Source organism: Conger conger, chromosome 2 (genome assembly GCF_963514075.1).
Source record: "Conger conger chromosome 2, fConCon1.1, whole genome shotgun sequence".
NCBI classification, from domain to species: domain Eukaryota; kingdom Metazoa; phylum Chordata; class Actinopteri; order Anguilliformes; family Congridae; genus Conger; species Conger conger.
Genome location: NC_083761.1, coordinates 32,713,434 through 32,732,752, shown reverse-complemented (window position 1 = coordinate 32,732,752; position 19,319 = coordinate 32,713,434). Strand labels below are relative to the sequence as shown.

Sequence of the window (19,319 nt, the reverse complement as noted above, 5' to 3'; positions counted from 1 at the left end):
TTTTTATGTAACTTCATAAAATCTTAATTTCTTTGAGTTGTGCATGTCCATACACATTGATCCAACAGTTGCTCTGCCTATCAACAAATTTGGCAGTTTATTTGAGAATTCATATCTTGGTAATATATCAAGCATATGAACTGTATGATATTGTTCCACTGTATCGTTCTGTGAAGCGTCATTTGGAAGATAGAGGGCGACTATTTCATGACATACTACTGTACTCGCATTCTAAAGCAAAAGGCACAGTGCATGCATATCATATGTCAGCCTTTTTTTGGATGACATAGGATTGTATTTTTTGTTTCTGCTGCATTTATAGTAATCGTTGTAGTGTGTCTATGCAACCTTTATTTGCTTGAGACAAATTGATTGCCTATATCATCACATCGTTCTAGGTGTGAAGGTAGCCCTCCTTCAAACTGTTTCAGGAAGCAGCACACGCTGACCACTGAACAGAGGCACCTACCATTGAAGGGCTCCCCACTCATCAGAGCTTGGAAGGCCAAGTTGTCCCAGTATTAAAGAAATTTCACATTTACACAAAGATTGTAATTTTAACATTTAGGTGAATGGTGAGTTTGATATTCAGGAATGTGATTCTGGTAATGTTTTTCCACATCATTTCACATTTCACATCCCCTGTGAAATTGCCGAGCACAAGGCTGAAGCTTGTGCCCAAATAAACATTATCAAACCCTGAAAGGAAAATCCATTATATTGCATGGATGTCCATTCTTTCACAGTATTGTAGGGGAAAATTCACAGAACGAAAGATCTCCCTCCTAAAAGCATGATAACCAATCACAAGTCAAAATCAGACTCCACCTTAGTGAGCAGGCTGGTTCCTCCAAAACTCTCGACGATGTGTGCTAAAAGTTTATCAATATATCTGTATTAAAGTATGATGTGTACCCTGTATAGTTTCAAACTGATTAACTGCTAAATTGTACTAGGATAACACAGTGAGCCCAGCCAGCTGGCAGGGGGGGGCCCGTCTTGAACTGTGTAGACCAAACTGTCAAGGACACGGGCAGAGCAAGATATGACTGTACAGCTGATTTCTCCGGGACTCTCAATGTTTTATGCCAGGAGTGCATCTATTTGACCTAGAACATTAATTATAGCTGAGCTTATGAAAACGCAAGAAACCACAGTGAAAACTGAGCAAAGAATAATTAATCAAATGTTTAGTATGTCTGTATATTAGAAAAGTATATTAGAAGTGAATATTAATGAAATGTTTAGTTTGTCTGTAGATTTTCAATGATTACTGCTGCTTAGTCTTATAAAAGCGAAAGATACAGAGTGACGTGTATGGATGACGTGTTAGAGGGAGGGCATCCAGAACTTTATGAGGTCTGGTAGTTTGCCAAGAGCAGGTGCGGGGTGAAGTGAGGACACGTAGTTGGCAGAATGCCCTGAACTTTGTACAGAGTTGGCAGAACATAAGGACCGTTGGCAATTTGCCACAATGACGTTGTGGGAGGAGCGTTGGGAGGAGTTACGATAAGAAAAGTGTGGGTGATTTGCCAGAATGAGGTTTTAGGAGGAGTTGTAGGTGGAGTAACTGTGTATAAAATGGGTGTACAAATGCCAGTCGGGGTTCAGTTCTGGAGAGCTGATCCGGCTTTATGCACGTGTGCTAATAAAGTCTGATTTTCCTGAAGATCTTGCTGCCTGGTGTCGTCTTTTCCCTCGCGAAGATGTTTTTCGACAAATTGAAGATTTGGACTCTGTCGTTTCCTAGACACAACAGTATTAACTAATGTTGAGTTGTGTTTTTGTCCCCCCTCAGTCATGGCTTGCAGATCGGCGCAAGTCGCAGCGTGAAAATCGCCTCAACCGGATACTGCTTGTCAACGAACGGCATTGCAACGCTAAGCCAGTGTATGGTCGCGAGGTCTTGGATTTCCTCACTTTTCTCCCCTGTGCCGCACCATCCCCTCCTGATCCTAAATACTGGGGTCATGCAGGACGAACCAACTGCTTGTCTGCTCAGACTCATACATCTGGCATCTACTGGAGGCAGAGTGAGGCGCTGAGAGCTACAATTCATTCAACAGAAGCGAGGTTGCAGCTGCTGAGTGACATCATAGACCGGTACTATGCTTTGCATAATTATATAATTTTGCCCAACTCCACACTCTGTACTTTAGCCCATTCAATGCCAGTGTTCTGGCACACTAAGCCTTAGCAGTATTACATGTTAAGTTATTTGTCATTGTTTTTCTTATGTTATGGATGTGATTCAAAAAGACAGGTTTTTTGGGGCGATTATACATCTTTCTAAAAACTGAATTTTAAAGTTAAATGCAGAAAGTTTGTTCGCCATGTAATGTAGGAGGCTTGGCTGAACATAAAATCTTCCAAATCGAATTTGATCGTAACACACTTCTGAATATCAGTTTTGACATTGAGAAAACCATCTGAAATGGTTTTTCAAGATGGCTGCCATTTTTAGCATTTTCCTGTTACATACCCTAATTATCAGATTTCAAAATGGTCACAATCTACTGTTTGGGACATAATAGGTTTAATTGGGAAGTAAGTAAGTTTATTATTTCATGCTCAAGCTGACATGACTGTGGAAATGCCCATTTACAGGCAGTGGTAAAATATTTTATTTTAGCTGTACTCCAGCACATTGAATTTTAAATGACACAATGAATTGTCAACTGTCACCTTTAACTTGAGGGTATTTGTATTCATATCGGGTGATTTGTGGAAGAATTGCATCTTTTTTATATATACATAGTCCCCCCATTTTAGGGGACATACACTGTATATACATATACTGTATATTGAAGTGAACCATGTTAAAATTACAGCCTTTTTGTAGCTATTTTAGGGGACCACAAGTAATTGGAAAAATTGATACAAACTGCAAAGGATCTGCAACAGAATATTGAATATGATTTCAGTCAGTCTGCCTGAAGTCTGCAAGCCATAGGCATCATCAGATGCTGGATATCTTTCCTGTTAATGCTCTGCCAGGCCTATAATGCCACCCTCTTGAGCTCCTGCTCATTTTGTGGTCTTCTGCAAGTGAAATACTTGCTCAATTTGATTGAGGTCAGGTGATTGACTTAGCCAGTCAAGAGCATTCGACTATTTGGCTTGAGAACTTGTCGTCCAATCAGTTTTGATGACTGGCTAAAGTAACAGGCATCAGTTTATTGCAGTTGCACCTGCCAATGCAGAGTTTTGGCGGCTGACATTGAGTGGAATAATTGGCTCGCCACTGTGGGCGGGAGGAGGACTCCGCAAGGGGGCTTAGTGAGATTGTTGCGTACAACAGCACCCTGGGGCATTGAAATCACGGTCGCGGGCGGGATGGTCTTGGAGAAGGCGTGTCGTTCTCAGCAATTGGAATAGTTAGGGTGCAATTGGCTACGAAATTAGGAGGAAACAGAAAGAAAAAAAAGCATGTTTTTGCACACCGTAACCTGGCCATTCTATTCTTGAGGCATGTCAGGTGTGCATCTGGCAAATTAGCGCTGTCTTTTCTTGATGGTCATCTTAGGCGCATCTAAGCCTACATCCAGGAGAACGTTCTTGATCTGGTGAACAGTTGCAAAGAAGGAATTTTTCTTCAGTATTCAATGGTCTACCATGTCATTTTCCATTGCTGAGCTCATCAGTGCATTCTTGCTTGGTACATTTTTGACACCTTCAAATTTTTTGCTTATGGCTGACTGATTTGTCTGCCTAATGATGGCCTGCTTTACTGCCATCGACACTTCCTTGGTCTTCATATTTTAAGACAACAAAAACAGACTCCAAATGCGGATTGCACTCCTAGAATCACCTGAAGACCTTTTGCTAGCTCTTATGAACTAATGATGAAATTTAACGTCTGTCCAGGAAACATTTGAGCAGCCAATTGGGCAATTTATTTTTTCGTCCCCTTAAATTGGAGGGACTGTATAAAAAGGGCTGTAATTGCTGCACAGTTCACCCTATGTGGATGTAAAAACCCTCAAAAGTCTGCACTTCAAACACTTCATGATTTGTTTAATCTCAACTGCTTGCTGGAGAACAGAGTGAAAACAGAAAATGTGTTACTGTCCGAATACTTACGGACTGTACTGTATTAGAAAGCTTTCAGTATTTACTCCTGATTTTAGACTTTTGATTGCCTTTGGAGTCTTTCATTGGCGTTTGTCAACATGAGGACCAGAGTTATGCCAATGAAGGTAAAGGAAACCTTTATGAGGCAGAGAAATAAGAAATGTGGAGACAGGCCAAACAATTGGCTTACTGAAATGAACATTAAGAAGACCATGTCTTAATGTTCCAGTGTATGTTTGGGATCATTGCCTCATTGGGGTGAAGCACTGGTCAATGAATTTGATAAGATGCTTCTCCACACTTCAGAGTTGATTCTGGTACTGCCATCAGCAGTTACATTGTCAATGAAGGCAAGTGAGCCAGCATCTGTGGCAGCCATACATGCACAAACTATAACACCCCCACAGCCCCATGTTTCACAGATGAGGGGCTGTGTTTTGGATCTTTTTAACCTCCACACTTTGCTGTTGCCATCACTCTAATTCAAGTTTTTTCGGAACTCTGCCAGCTCATTTATGTCCTTAGCAAGCTGTCACCTGGCCGTCCTGTTTTTGTGCTTGTGGTTTGCATCTTGCGGTGTCACCTCTGTGTTTCTGTTTGTGGACAGTAGTCACTGACAAGTCCATAACTGCCCCCTGGAGAGCGTTTCTGGTCAGTTGGTGCTTGGCAGTTTTTCTTCATTATGGCTAGAATTCCCTGTTCAACTGTAGAGGTCTTTCTTGGCCTACCAATTCCTCTGCAATTACTGAACTCGCCAGTGCTCTTTCTTCTTAACAATGTTCCAAACTACTTATTTTCTTTAACATATTTGTTGGAATACGTCTGTTTTTTGCTTCCTTGACTGTCACTTCCTCAACTTTGGCCCTCATGATGACAAACTGCAATAACGGATAACTTGCACTATGAATGCGATTGAATTCACCTCACTAATCAGAAACAGCTGAGAAGCCAACTGTCCAATTACCTCCAGTCCCCTAAAATGGGGGGGGCTGTATAAAGAGGATGACATTTTTACTCTGATCACCTCATATGGCTGTAAATACCCTTAAAATTGTAGGCGACCGTCAGTTTAACCTCATTTATTGTTTAATTTGTGCTGGTGTATAGAGCCAAAAGAACAGAAATTGTACCACTGTCCAAGTACATATGGACTGCACTCTGTTTTCGGAATCATCACCAGTTTCTCTTGCTCACTGTCAGTGAGGTCATGCAGATTGCATGCATCGTTGCTCATTTGCTTTGAAAATTGTCAGAAGGATTCAGTTTTATTTGCTGCCAGAACTTTGCCATGCTCTCGTAAATGTTAACATCATTGGAGCCTGAAATATTGTTCTCATCAAAATCCATTAGAATTATTCACCAATCAGCTGGGACCTTTAAGATATCACGTGGGATATATCGAGTGTCCAGCAAAATGATTGACCTGGCCGTCTTTGTCTGGCTGTCTGTTTTCTGAGTTTGAACATAGATTAGTATGAAAAAAATCAACCAGTAAGAGCCATTATGTACGTTTCAAAGCCCCATAAATATAAACGAGGAATGAACAATTGATGAAATGTGCATTTAAAAGCCACCAAAAAATCAGTATCACATTCAAATTCCACAAAGACAATTATTTCTGCAATATGTTGATTCAAGGTTAAACTGATATTTTGATCACATACTGATTTACAGAAATGCATCTTTTGGTTTCCCTCCCGACTATTAGGTACATCTTTGTTGTCCCACCTGTGGAGGCACCGCCTATCACTATGCACAGCTGCCATCCACCTCCCTGGCTGAGCCATCAGCAAGCTGCCTTCTCCTCTGTGCTGTCCTCCAAACTCGTGCCTCTGACCCGGTCCTTACACCGCATCCAGTGCAACATGAGGACGCACTTCCCTGACCTGAGACTGATCCAGTATGACTGTGGTGAGTTCCCATTTGCCTTTTAGAGAAGTTTTGTATACCATAATGTAATCAGAACTTTGGGACCAAAGGTTTGCAGGATGCATGCAGTCACACCAGTTTAAACTAGGGATAGGAATGTCACATTTGTCGCATTGTCACATTTGTGACCATTGCCTCGTTTTATTTTAATTTTTGTATATTATTATTATTATTAGGTAAACAGTTTGATGTCAGGTGCCGTTAATAAAAGCTCAGGCAGTAAGAGCAGTCGGAAGGTTGCCGGTTCGATCCTGCCCTGGGTGTGTCCGTGTCCCTGAGCAAGACCGCTAACCCCCAAATGCTCCTGACATGCTGGTTTGGTGCCTTGTATGGCAGCCAATACGTGAATCAATTGTACCGTGCAATCAGTTGTACAGTGCTTTGGATAAAGGCGCTATATAAATGCCAACCATTTACAATTTCACTCACTGTACAGGCTACCACATTCATCTTTAATGAAGTGGCACATTAGACAGTAGTAGTAGTTAGTGCTGTCAACACAGATGGTAATCACAACATTGTTGGACATGGATAGAATGGGAGAGGGCTGGCTGTTTCACTATATTCAAGTGAAGTTGTGATGGTTTTTCAGTACTTCGCCCTTCGCCTTTTAACATGCTTACTGGGAGCATGTCTTTCATTATTTTAGCAGTTAAATCTGCCTTGGTTCCAGCTGGACAGCCATCACACTGGCACAGTCTCACTACAAAGTTGGTCACTTATTTGCTCTGATCTCTCTGCCTCTGATGTTCAGTTTGTATTTGGGTTAACATTGTAGATGTCAATATGCAGAATCCAAATTTGGCAGCACTTATTAGGTAACATTTGGTGATTTTTTTAAATTTTATTTTTGTGATTTCAGAATGGGGGGAAAAAGCAAATAATTTTGATTATTATATTAACTATTCCACATGCGTGATCACAACAAATCAACACAGTGTTTACATCCCTAGTTCAAAGTATCTAATGTGAGGTTTATGAAATATAATAAAATATTTCAAACCTGGGGAGAAGTGTGATTTCAAAATTGAACTCCCTCCTTTTCACTTTCTTGGCTTAGTTGGATTCATTGCAACTGCATTATTTTTGGAGTGTTCAGTTTATCCTGTACAGTGTTACTTCTTGGCAATTTTCTACTTTCATGAAACCGCCCATTCTAAATATCTGTAGTGGTCATCTACATTACTATAGTTTGGACCAACGAGAATTCTAACTTGAAATCATTGAGTGAACTATTTTGATGCACAAGCCTTCCAACATGGAGCTTGCTATAAATAATTTTAATTCAACTTGATTGTAATTGCATTGATTAACTATGGCTCTCTCATCCTGAAGGTAAGCTGCAGACCCTGCACTCGCTGCTGAGGAGGCTGAAGGGTGAGGGCCATCGTGTGCTTATCTTCACTCAGATGACCCGGATGTTAGATGTGCTGGAGCAGTTCCTCAATTATCACGGACATATCTACTTGCGGTTGGATGGCAGTACTCGAGTGGAGCAGCGACAGGTGAGGGAATTGCAGAAGTAGAAACGGTAGTCATTTATGTACCGTACAGAATCAAATGCAATTTCAAAGAACAGCTCTCTGATATTCCTTCCAATTTGGACTTAGTGAGGTATCAGGCAGGCAACAGATATCCTCTAGGTTTCTTTTCTCAAAATTTTTCCAAGGTTTGAAAGAGAAATGTCCAGTTTACTCTGTCAAATGCTTTTTCGGCATAAAGGGATGTTATGATCGCATTAATGTTTTGTTTTCATAAATTCATTCAATTAAAGAGGCTGTGTGTTTGACGAATGTATATCTTTGCTGAAACCGGTTTGATCAGGGTGGATTATGAGATGAATAACTGATTTATTTCTGGTTGCTAGGGCTTTCCTTATATATTTTCAGTCCATATTGGAGAGGCAGAGATGGTGGTAACTTGAGCTGTTAGTTGGATCTTTGTTAGCTTTAAGTAATACCGATATCTGGGCTGTATTCATGTTGGAATAAGTGATTTTATTTTATTTCCTTTATCATTCTGATGAAAAGTGGTGAGAGTTTTCCAAGTGTTTATAGAATTCAAACCCTGTGTATCTATCATTGGACATGGAAGTGAATAGTCTTTTCTAATTCCATACTTCAAAGTGGGCTATCAAGTGCTTTTGAATGAGCTTTGTTAGGTTGATGTCATATAGGAATGAATGAATGTCTGCTATATTTGGGTCTCTTAATGCCCTCCTGTGTCTGCATGATGTTGCCATGTGAATCCTTTAACAGCAATGAATGACTTTTCTTTTTTTTTATTATGACTTTTAACATTTTATTTTTTCATTTGATGTCCTCAAGTTGATTTTTGTTGTGTGATGGATTTTCTGCATGATGGTTGCTCAGGTTTTTATGCTTTTGTTTTTTTATTGTGTTCGTTGTTTTCCTTTTTATGTTTTATTATTATTCCTTTATTTAAACAGGTGGTGTCATTGAGTTCAAGATCTTTCAAGATAGACAAGTTACAACAAAAACAATTAAATTAAAATTAAATTCTTTCTCCTTTCTTACTACTTTAGTGGTTTCCCAGAGTGGGTGATATTTCAGTTTAGTGTCGTCCAGTTTAGTGCCATATAACTGTCTCCCAGAACTCTACAGGCCTATCCAAATTCCTTCTGGCATATTCTAGTTGACCATGTGCTTTTTGGTAAAGAGTGGAGTCCGGGCATGACGTCTTTGACTGTTTAGTGTTCTTCGTTTGTCACTCACACATTTGTCCTGGCCTTCATCAGGTCATCCTGTAGGTGCTTTGCAGTAACACAGGGTTTTTTTTTGGGTTTTTTTAGTTGTCCAGATCAGACGGCTAAGGCCTCTTGATGAAATGTCGGCCTTTCTCTCACAATCAGGCAGGGTTGCTGTAGTGTCATTAGTTTAGAACGTCTGTATGATGCTGCAAATAGTGTCTCTTGGAATGTTCAATGTTTGGGAGCTCTTCTTATACCCAATGGCCTTCTAGTGCAATTAAATGATTTCTTCTCTCAGTTTTTGGGAGACCTCTTTAGTCTTCCATCTTCAGAGATGTGTTTTTGTTGTACTTTTCCTGATATTTTCTGAATTTCTCTTTCAGGCTCTAATGGAGCGATTCAATGCTGACCGGCGGATCTTCTGCTTCATCTTATCAACCCGTAGTGGTGGGGTCGGCGTAAATCTAACAGGAGCCGACACTGTGGTCTTTTATGACAGTGACTGGAACCCCACCATGGATGCCCAGGCTCAGGACCGTTGCCATCGGATTGGTCAGACCCGAGATGTACACATCTACAGGTAGGACGGCCCAGTGTAGTGTATATTTTTGCTGCTGACCCTGGTGCATAGGTGCTACTATGACCCAGATCTTTCAGGTGCTGCCCCCTGAAACCCTTTCTGAACCCTTTCCAGACAGAAGCAGAGTCATTGGCTGAGAACTGGTTTTGTAGCTTCTCTGAGTACAATTGTTAAGCTTCTCGCACCTCCTTGCTAAACTTGTACTTGGCCACTTCAAAGATGACTCTTTCCCCCTCTTAAACGCCTCTTCCTTCTCTGACCTTAACTGTCTTGAGTTTGGCTGTGAACCAGGGTTTGTCGTTGTTGTAGCCCACCCTGGTGCGTGATGGTACACAGCTGTCCTCACAGAAGCTGATGTAGGAAGTCACTGCCTCTGTGTACTCATCCAGATTGTTGGTAGCAGTCCTGAAAACATCCCAGTCGGTGCAGTCCAAACATGCCTCCACTGCTTCACTGGCCCACTTCTTTGATGTCCTCAACAGGTTTAGAGAGCTTTAATTTCTGCCTGTATGCAGGAATCAGGTGGACCATAACGGCATGATAAGCACTGCTTGTACAACAACCTGGAATGTCCTGAAAAAGAAAGAAACCACTGGTGTACTGAGCAACAGACATTGAACAGGTTGACCAAGGAAAACAACAACACAGCTCTAACAATGGTTCTGTCATCAGCTGCTGAAGAAAACCCCAAAAACGTCAGTCAGTGACATCACAAACAATGTTCGTACTTGCTCTTAAATAATGCAACCACACTGAAACATTGAATGGGAAGTCATGAAAAATTATATAATTTAATGTTTTATTGTGCTGGCATTATTAGAAAGCCAAGTATGCCTTTGAATTACGCAGAAGCTTACTTGCATATTGCAGTATGCGCTGGTAGATTTGTGGTAGAAAGGAATTGTGAATGAAGTTACTTGAATGTATTAACGTTAGCTGTCGAGAAATGCTTTTTAATGCGAGACTGGCAAATGCACTTTTAGAGCAAGAATGGCGGACTTAAATTAGCAAACAACAATTGCTGAACTTTTATGTCACATGGCATTGTCAATAGCATGTATTTCCTAAATATTGCATTTAACAGATATATTGACCATGACAACACAATATTCACTGAGCACTTTATTAGGAACACTAATACTAATACCCTTTGCTCTCAAAAAGCCTTAATTCTTTGTGGCATGGATTCCACAAGATGCGGAACGTAGATTGTCCACTTTATTACTTCACAACAGTGGCAATAAAACTAGCTAGCATAACCCAATAACACTAATCCATAAAATGAGGCTTTTAACAGTAGCTACTTGGTCAGTAGAATGCTAAAAATGAACCTCAGAATAATTTTTCCCGGCCAGCGAAATTCTTACCGCAGAAGCAAACCACAAAATTAAACACGAAACCACTATGTCAATAAGCCTCACACAACTACTTGAGAAAATTATATTGGTACACTGAGCATTCTGACTGTTGTAATTTTATTGTGTTCTTGCCAAACATTGCTGGACTTTGATGGAATTATTTAATCAAAGATGAACAGCAACAGCGACACCCAAGGAAAAAACGCGGGCTTTACCCACGAGACCTGCCGAATCCTGTGCTCATTTTAAGTGACAGCATCTGTATATTTGCATGCTTGTGTGACTTTACCAGCAGGCTGAATTGTGATAAGCCACTCGTCTGTAACCAGTTGTTCAATCCAATTTCTACATTTACCAGCCTGTGCTTTGTAAAATGTGTAAGTAACTGGAACATTACTGCGGCATTCTAGTTTGGACCAGTGGTTCAAGATATGGGCATTTAAAATCTGGCCTCTTGGCGTGCTGTTTCTTTGAGAACCCCTGCACTAATGTCACAGGACGCCTTGTCAACTTTCATATATTGTGTTTGTCGTATTTTAACATGAAATAAATGTTTCTGCTCACCTTGTAAGCCTGATGAGACTGATACAAATTAGCAGGTACCAGTCTTACCAGGCAGAAAACAATTACTCTGATGGGACATTACACGCAATATTGATCTTATTGATGGTTTCTTTCCCACTGTCAGGCTGATAAGTGAACGCACCGTAGAAGAGAACATCCTGAAAAAAGCGAACCAGAAGAGAATGCTTGGAGACATGGCCATTGAGGGAGGCAACTTCACCACTGCCTTTTTCAAACAGGTGCATCTTCTTGCATATTTGTTTGCAGCTAGAAATGCACAATCATTTTATTGTGGAGGGTCATGACTCAAGGTTTACATGCAGATTAATACCTTAGTTTTGTTGTTTTTTGGTTTCAGCAAACAATCAGAGAACTGTTTGATGTTTATGAGGGGGAGAAGAAAGAGGTGGAAGCAAGTCTAACTCCCCGCCCAGAGGAAGAGGATGCACTCAGTAAACAGCATACCACCATTCTTGAGCAGGTAAACACAACAGTGAAAGTTTTAATTATTTTGTTCCACACAATTTTATAATAAATATAATAAAAGTAGTTTATCCCTAATTAGACAATAGATTCTCAGCTCTCTAGGAGTACACCAGACTGGACGCAGATGTAACATTTAAAGCAAGTCAAATGGATTTTGGTCTTTCAGTAAATAGAATATCTTTGAAAAAATTGGTGTCACTACATTTTCTAAGTCTTGCTTTCTAATTCAGCACTTGAAGGAAAGCCAAAAGCACCATGCCGTCAACAGAAGGAGAACCTAAAAATGTTTTTTGGTCCCACTGAGAATCAAAAGCTCCAATGTCTTGTGTCTTGTACTTGTAATTATTCCATGGTCATTGGTTGTTTTTATTTGCTACATATTTGGTGGTTGGTTTTGTGGAATCATTATTATGCTTATTTATTTATATATACAGTGGATAGAAAATGAATGCACCCCCTGAACATTTTTTTCAGATTTACTTGACATATAGCCTGTAATTAAAGTGCAATTAATCTGTGTTTTTTTTCTACAAATCTACATACAGTACTTAACCTTTTCAAAGTGATAAACCAATGAAAAAATTGTTAAATTAATTAAAAATGAACAATTGCAATAAATTGGTTTGATAAGTATCCACCCCTTTACTGAATCATCCCATAAACTATCAGGAAATGGCAAATTGCCTTCAAGACCAAACAATAGCTAATTGCCCCACACCTGTGTGAAATCACAGCAATTAACTTGATGACATGAATAAAAACAGCTGTTTACCATGGTCCCGTAGTATGCAAGAGCAGTCTCACTGAAAGGCAGAAGCATGGGCTCCAAAGATCTCGCAAAAGAAGTCTGACAAAGTTGTGGAAAGGTACACATCAGGTGAGGGATATAAGAAGATTTCTAAGGCTTTGAAGATACCTTGGAGCACTGTTAAGACCATAATTAAGAAATGGAAAGTGCATGGCACCACTCAGTCTGCCAAAATCAGGGCATCCGTCTAAACTGGATGACCGGGAGAGAAGACAACTGGTCAGAGAGGCTACCAAGAATCCAATGGCAACATTGAAAGAGGTCCAGGATTTTATGGCCAACAGAGGGAAACTTGTGCATCATACAACTATATCAAAGATATTGCACACATCTGGCCTGTATGGAAGGGTGGCAAGAAAAAAGCCATTTCTCAAAAAGGTCCACCAGGAGGCCCGCTTGAAATTTGCAAAAGAACACCTTGGGGAACCTGCAACAAACTGGCAGAACGTTTTGTGGTCTGATGAAACAACATGAATGCCAAACGCTATGTTTGGCGAAAACCCAACACCGCTCATCACCAAAAAAACACCATCCTGACTGTGAAGCATGGTGGTGGCAGCATAATGTTATGGGGATGTTTCTCATCTAAAGGGACTGGGAAACTTGTCAACATTGAAGGGAGGTGGATGGGGCCAAATTGAGGGATATTCTGGAGAAGAACCTGAAGAAGTCTGCAAGGAGACTTCATATTCCAGCACGACAATGACCCAAAGCACAAGACCAAAGCTACCACTGAGTCGCTTGTAAAGAACAAGGTGGATGTGCTGGAATGGCCAAGCCAAAGCCCTGACCTAAATCCAATTGAAAACTTGTTGACTGTCCATCAGCGCAAACCAACAAACCTCTCCCAGCTTGAACAGTTCTGCAAAGAGGACTGGGGGAAGATCTCCAAGTCCAGGTGCGCCAACCTTGTGCAGAGCTACCCAAAAAGACTGGTAGCTGTAATTGCTGCCAAAGGCGCTTCCACCAAGTATTGCCTCGGGGGGGGGGTGTATACTTAAAAAATTAGGAAATTTCAGTTTTGTCCTTTGAATGCACTCTTTTTTTCAAATTAAAATAATTTCACTGCATTCATATGGTATGTTGTGTTCTTTGGGTCAGGGAAAAACAAGTCCCATTTTAATCCATTAAATTTACATTCTGTGACTCAACAAGACATAAAAATATTGAAGGGGGTGTATTCATTTTCTATCCACTGTATTTGGTAAACTTAAGATTGTTGGGCTGCATCAGTGGCTTTTAGATAACCAACATAGGATTTAAGGGCTATTTGAAATGCACATGTTTAAAGATGATAAAAGTAATACAAAACATTTCTTTCTGTTCTGTAGTAGGAAAAGGAAAGTTAGAGAGGTGGTAAAGTGCATTAGGAATAATGAAGGAGCGCTGCTTTATAAGAAACGCTTACATTGTTGTGCGTTTTACCAGTGTTACGACCCACAATACTCAGGTGTACGCTAGTGGCCGTAAACAAAAAACCACTTCATCTATAACCACAACTTCAAATAAGCAGGCGTTTATTCACAGCAGAGCAAGGATTTAGATTTAAGTTATGCTAAAGTGGTTCGCTATAACCGAAGCTTATGATAAATACAAGCTTAGTGCAGGCTGCAGTATTTCTGCAAAAAAGCTTGGGGGCTTTCTCCAGGGGAATATCTGCCTCCAGAAGTTGGTGAAGTCCAGCACAAACTCTTTCCTCTCAGCTGTAGATGGGGTCTTTGAGAGGCTGGAGGCCAGCGTCTGTGTCCTAGATCGTACTGGAAAAACAAAACGTGAAAAGGCTGTCAAATCAGACGTGCAGAGATTAGTCTCTCGTATGTCTAGATCGCGTACTCTATTTAAAGGGCATATCAAATACAACATTACCGCACAGAGAGGCAGAGCAAGTTGTTTTAAAACATCCAGACACGTACGCTAAATAAAGGAAAACTTCATCCTTCCACCAAACTTGTGATGGCCTTAATTTAGTGCATGTGTCTGGATGTTTTAACCAACTCGGCTCTACCTCTCTGTGTGGTGAACCAAGGTGACATAACAAGGACAAAGGGACAAAGGAAGCATTTGAACTGACTTCAAGGACTCTCTTCCTCTCTGTCTTTGTATAACGTTACACAATCAGATAGATGCCTATAATTGAGCGCCACAAGGCATTGCTCATAATTTGAAAATGTTATTTCCAGCATTGACTTTACCTGTTATCAGTGCTGATAATAGGTACAGGTGTGTTCAAATAAATAGCAGTGCGTAAAAAAAGAAGCTTTTTTGATAGCTTTTAGTTCCATATTTCAAATGTAGTGGCAACATTACACATTCAATTCCAAATCAAAGCATTAACCAATTTTATCAAGTCTGCGTTATTCTTTTACAGGAAGCAAAGAAAAGGAAATGGTAATCTATTAAAAACAAAAATGGCAGTCATCTTTTTTTCCTCTTCAAACTCAAAAGCTTACTGTATAAATTGAAATGTTTAAAGATTTAACTTCTTTAAATTACTGAACTAATATGTAGTTGCATAACCATTGTTTTTGATAATTGCTGCGCGTCCGCGTTGGATTTACTTCTCAGTCCACAAAATGTTACGCCATTTCTCAAATTTTTTTCGACAATGAAAAAAACAGCACATGCTGTTTTTTCAACAATGGTGCTTTATGGGGTCTTCTTGCTGGTAGCTTAGCTTCAATCAAACGTCTTCTGTCTGTAACAGCACTTACAGGTACCGTATTTTCCGGACGATAAGGCGCACCGGACTATAAGGCGCACACATTATAAGGCGCCAAGTGAACAAAACAGTCAGATACCGTAACTCAGTCAGTCAAACTTTATTAATACAATACAAACCAGCAGTGCAAAAACTCAACGTTGTTCAAACGTTAATCTGCATACTATTCACTTGTTCTCCCAAACGTGGAGGTAAACTTTTCCCTAAATCAGTAAACTCGTAAAAGAAAGGCATTCACAACTCACACGCAACTTACGTTGCTTTGCCTATAACACTTGTGACACTTACGCATATCGCGTAGTTAGTGCATTCACAAAAACTCACACGCAACTTACGTTGCTTTGCTTTGCCTTACGTATAACACGTACTACAACTTACGCATATCGCGTAGCTAGTGCATTCACAAAAACTCACACGCAACTTACGTTGCTTTGCCTTACGTATAACACATACTGCAACTTACGTATATTATGTAATTTAGTTAGTGCATTCACAATGAGTCACTCAACGTTGTTCAAACGTTAATGTGCAGTGCATATTAAAGCTCACTTTTTCAGTTCATTCCCCATCCACGAATCCCTCGAATTCATCTTCAGTGTTCGAATTGAACAGCTGGGCGAGTACGGCATCCAACATGGCATCCAACATCAACCCGGCTCCATCTCGTCATTATCTGAGTCAGTGTCGCCTGCTGTTGCCTGGCAGTTCCGTGATTATTCCTGCCTTCCTGAAAGCTCGGACCACAGTTGTAACTGATATATCAGCCCAGGCATCCACGATCCATTGGCAGATAGTGGCGTAAGTAGCCCGGCGCTGTCTCCCCGTCTTTGTAAACGTGTGTTCGCCTTCTGTCATCCAATGCTCCCACGCAGCTCGCAGTCTAGCTTTGAACGCCCTGTTGACGCCAATATCTAGCGGCTGGAGTTCTTTAGTTAATCCACCCGGAATGACGGCAAGCACCGAATTAGTTTGATTCACTTGTTTTTTGACAGCATCGGTGATATGGGCGCGCATGGAGTCGTAGATCAATAGGGACGGAGCTGTGTGGAAAAAGCCACCCGGTCTCTTGACGTAGATTTCTCGCAGCCACTCGCTCATCTTCTCCTCATCCATCCATCCCTTTGGGTTAACTTTGATGACGACGCCGGCTGGAAAGTTTTCTTTCGGCAAGGTCTTCCTCTTGAAAATAACCATGGGTGGAAGTTTCTGGCCATTAGCCTGGCAGGCGAGAACTACAGTAAAGGATGACTTCTCATTCCCTGTGGTGCGTACAGACACCGTACTGGTCCCCCTTTTCGCCACAATGCGGTTCACAGGAATATCAAAGGTGAGTGGAACCTCGTCCATGTTGATGATGTGCTCTGGCTGGATCTTCTTTTCAGTGATCTTGTTTTTGCAGTATGCGTGGAAAGTGGCCAGCTTTTCTTGGTAATCTTTTGGCAGTTGCTGCGAGACGGTAGTTTGTGTGCGGATGGAGAGATTACGTCTTCTCATAAAACGAAAGCACCAAGAAGGACCGCCTCAAGTCATTGATGTTCATGTCCTGTGCTAGCGCTGCTGCCTTCATTCGAACAGTGACTGTAGAGACGCTTCTACTTGCTGCTCTCTGTTCAACAACCCACTGTTCGAGTTGGTCCTCCAACTGTGGCCATCTCGCTTTGTGCCCTCGCAAACTCTTTTTAGTCTTCTTTACTTGGCGCAGGTCTTCTTCTTGCTTCCTCCATTTCCGTACCATTGATTCATTAATGTTGAATTCTCTCGCTGCTGCTCTATTCCCATGTTCTACTGCGTGACTGATAGCCTTGAGTTTGAACTCTGCGTCGTAAGCGTGTCTCTTCAAAGGTGCCATTTTGGGGTCTTTTTTTTACAAGTGGTGTATGACTGGGGGTAGGTAAGCACAGTACCTACCGGTATTTGGCGACCCCCCCCCCTGACTACCGTAATGCTGCAAACGGTGCGCATTTGTAGTTTACCAGCCGTACTGAAACATTTTGACAGAGCGCCGTGTACAACCACTATGGATCAACCAATTAACAATTTGCCATTGTTAACACTGCCATGCAAGGCCCCGACCAGCTCGTCAGGAGCATTTGGGGGTTAGGTGTCTTGCTCAGGGACACTTCGACACAGCCCGGGCAGGGGATCGAACCGGCAACCCTCCCACTGCCAGACGACTGCTCTTACTGCCTGAGCCATGTCGCCCTTTGCCATTCTGAATATTCTTCGATCCAGTTTAACAGTAGTTGCTTGTTTTCTTCCACGTGTTTCGGGTTTTTGTTGCCATTTTAAAGCATTTTAGATCATTTAAGCTCAGCATCCCATAATTCTTTTCCTATAATATTTATACGTTTAATCCAATCAACTTTTTAAGCAAATGACGTCTGAACAATGTTTGGAACGGCCCATTTTACTTCGCAATTCAGGAAATATATTTTATAACAACATTTCTTCCCTTCTTCCTTAATAAAAGGCAATTAATGACACCTGTTTTTTCACAGAATGAATGAATTCTCTAATTAAACTCCACTCCGCTATTATTTTGAACCAGCCCCTTTCGATGAATGAGTCAATTATTCAGAACAAGCAAGCATGCATGTTGTGACAGTTGGGTCTGTTGTTTTTCTATGACTTTACTTGTAGATGTAGTAGTGTATTTGCCATGCAGAAATATCACTACTAACAGTGGTTCGTCAGGTTACTGATGTTGTACTGCTATTTTTTTAACACAACTGTAGCTATCCAAATAAAATGACAGAAATGGCGATCACGGAGACGGCGAATCTGTCAAACGTTAATCAACTTGAAATTTGCGGCGAATTATGAATGAATTCAGGATTATATCAAACTAGTAGTGCTAGAATACATGACGCTTACCTAGACAACTTTTTTTCTTTTATTATTTTTTTTTTTTTTTTTTTACTGTCGCTGGAGTTAATCCACAGAATGCTGGCAGAAGAACAACACCCCATCCTCATACAAATCATTGGAAAATGAATTTGCCCTGTCCTGGGCCGTAACCTTCGGTGATAAATGACGCTCCTCAATCGAAAACTTTTACATGGTTTCTGTGACTGTCACTACAAAGCAATTCTATCAGTTTGTCTCACACACCACACAGTGAAGTAGGCTGCTATCGTTTCAGCACCACACACAAGCGCGAGACGTCAAAGTTGTCAACTTTTCACAACGTTCAAATTCGGTGGGAATTCTGTGCAGTTTTCGTCAGAGTTCTGCAGCCGGGGATTCCATCTGAGCCAACTAATAACTAAGTAACATGTAGAGTTCCAACAAGCAAGCAATAGAAAACGAAGCATACATGGAGACAGAAGCATTTGAGGCTGCCTAAATCCACAGAAGAACTGTGGCTAGTTCTCCAAAATGTTTGGAACAACCTACTGGCCGAGTTCCTTCAAAAACTGCAAGTATACCTAGAACAATAGATGCTGTTTTGAAGCAAGGGTGGTCACACCAATTTTTTCTTCTGTTCATTCACTTCTTCTGTTCATGCATTTTGTAATTGATAAAAATAACCTTTTTTTTTTCTTTTTTTTTTAATGCACGTGTTTTGTCCATTGAATATCTTCACTGTGTTTGGCGTATTCATTGTATCGGTTGCCACGTAAAAGCGCATATAGTGCAGGACAAAATGTGTACATATTCCGGCTGTGGTGGCTATTGTAGTTTGCAACGTTACATCTCACATTTAATACAATGAGCTTGACTATTGCTGGGATAGAACGGGGAATTTGTGTCGGAGGTTCCATGACATATTTAATTTCTCCCTGAAGCACAATTATTTGTATGGCTGGTTGTTTGTCACAGAAGTCTTTCCCTTTTTTTAATATAATTGTTTTGGAGGATAACTAATACACAAACAAACACAACCCTGTTTTTATTATTTTAGCATTGCCAGTTTGATGATTAAATTATTTTCTGTGACAAACACCTGGCCTTAATTATTGCTTGGTTACAATCATCAATTAATATTTCATCTTAATCTGTTTGATTTATTGGAGTTGAAATTGGAGTGTGATTTTTGTTGCAAAGATTATTTTAAGTTACTTCAAGATTTGCAGCCTGTGTCTCTGACG

The 19,319-nt window shown here is 40.7% G+C and overlaps 1 protein-coding gene across 3 annotated transcripts in view; it reads left to right on the top strand.

Moving 5' to 3' along the window:
* srcap (Snf2-related CREBBP activator protein) overlaps positions 1-19,319 on the top strand; it is a 153,077-nt gene that overhangs the window by 120,725 nt on the left and 13,033 nt on the right. For 2 of the 3 annotated variants that reach the window (XM_061231270.1, XM_061231271.1), the window contains 6 exons: positions 1,799-2,103; positions 5,783-5,985; positions 7,339-7,508; positions 9,097-9,293; positions 11,340-11,454; positions 11,574-11,696. In XM_061231270.1, the coding sequence (XP_061087254.1) occupies positions 1,799-2,103; positions 5,783-5,985; positions 7,339-7,508; positions 9,097-9,293; positions 11,340-11,454; positions 11,574-11,696 (1,113 nt within the window). Of the gene's footprint in view, positions 1-1,798; positions 2,104-5,782; positions 5,986-7,338; positions 7,509-9,096; positions 9,294-9,808; positions 10,335-11,339; positions 11,455-11,573; positions 11,697-19,319 lie in introns of those variants that run through there. The other variant, XM_061231272.1, reaches the window with a different exon arrangement.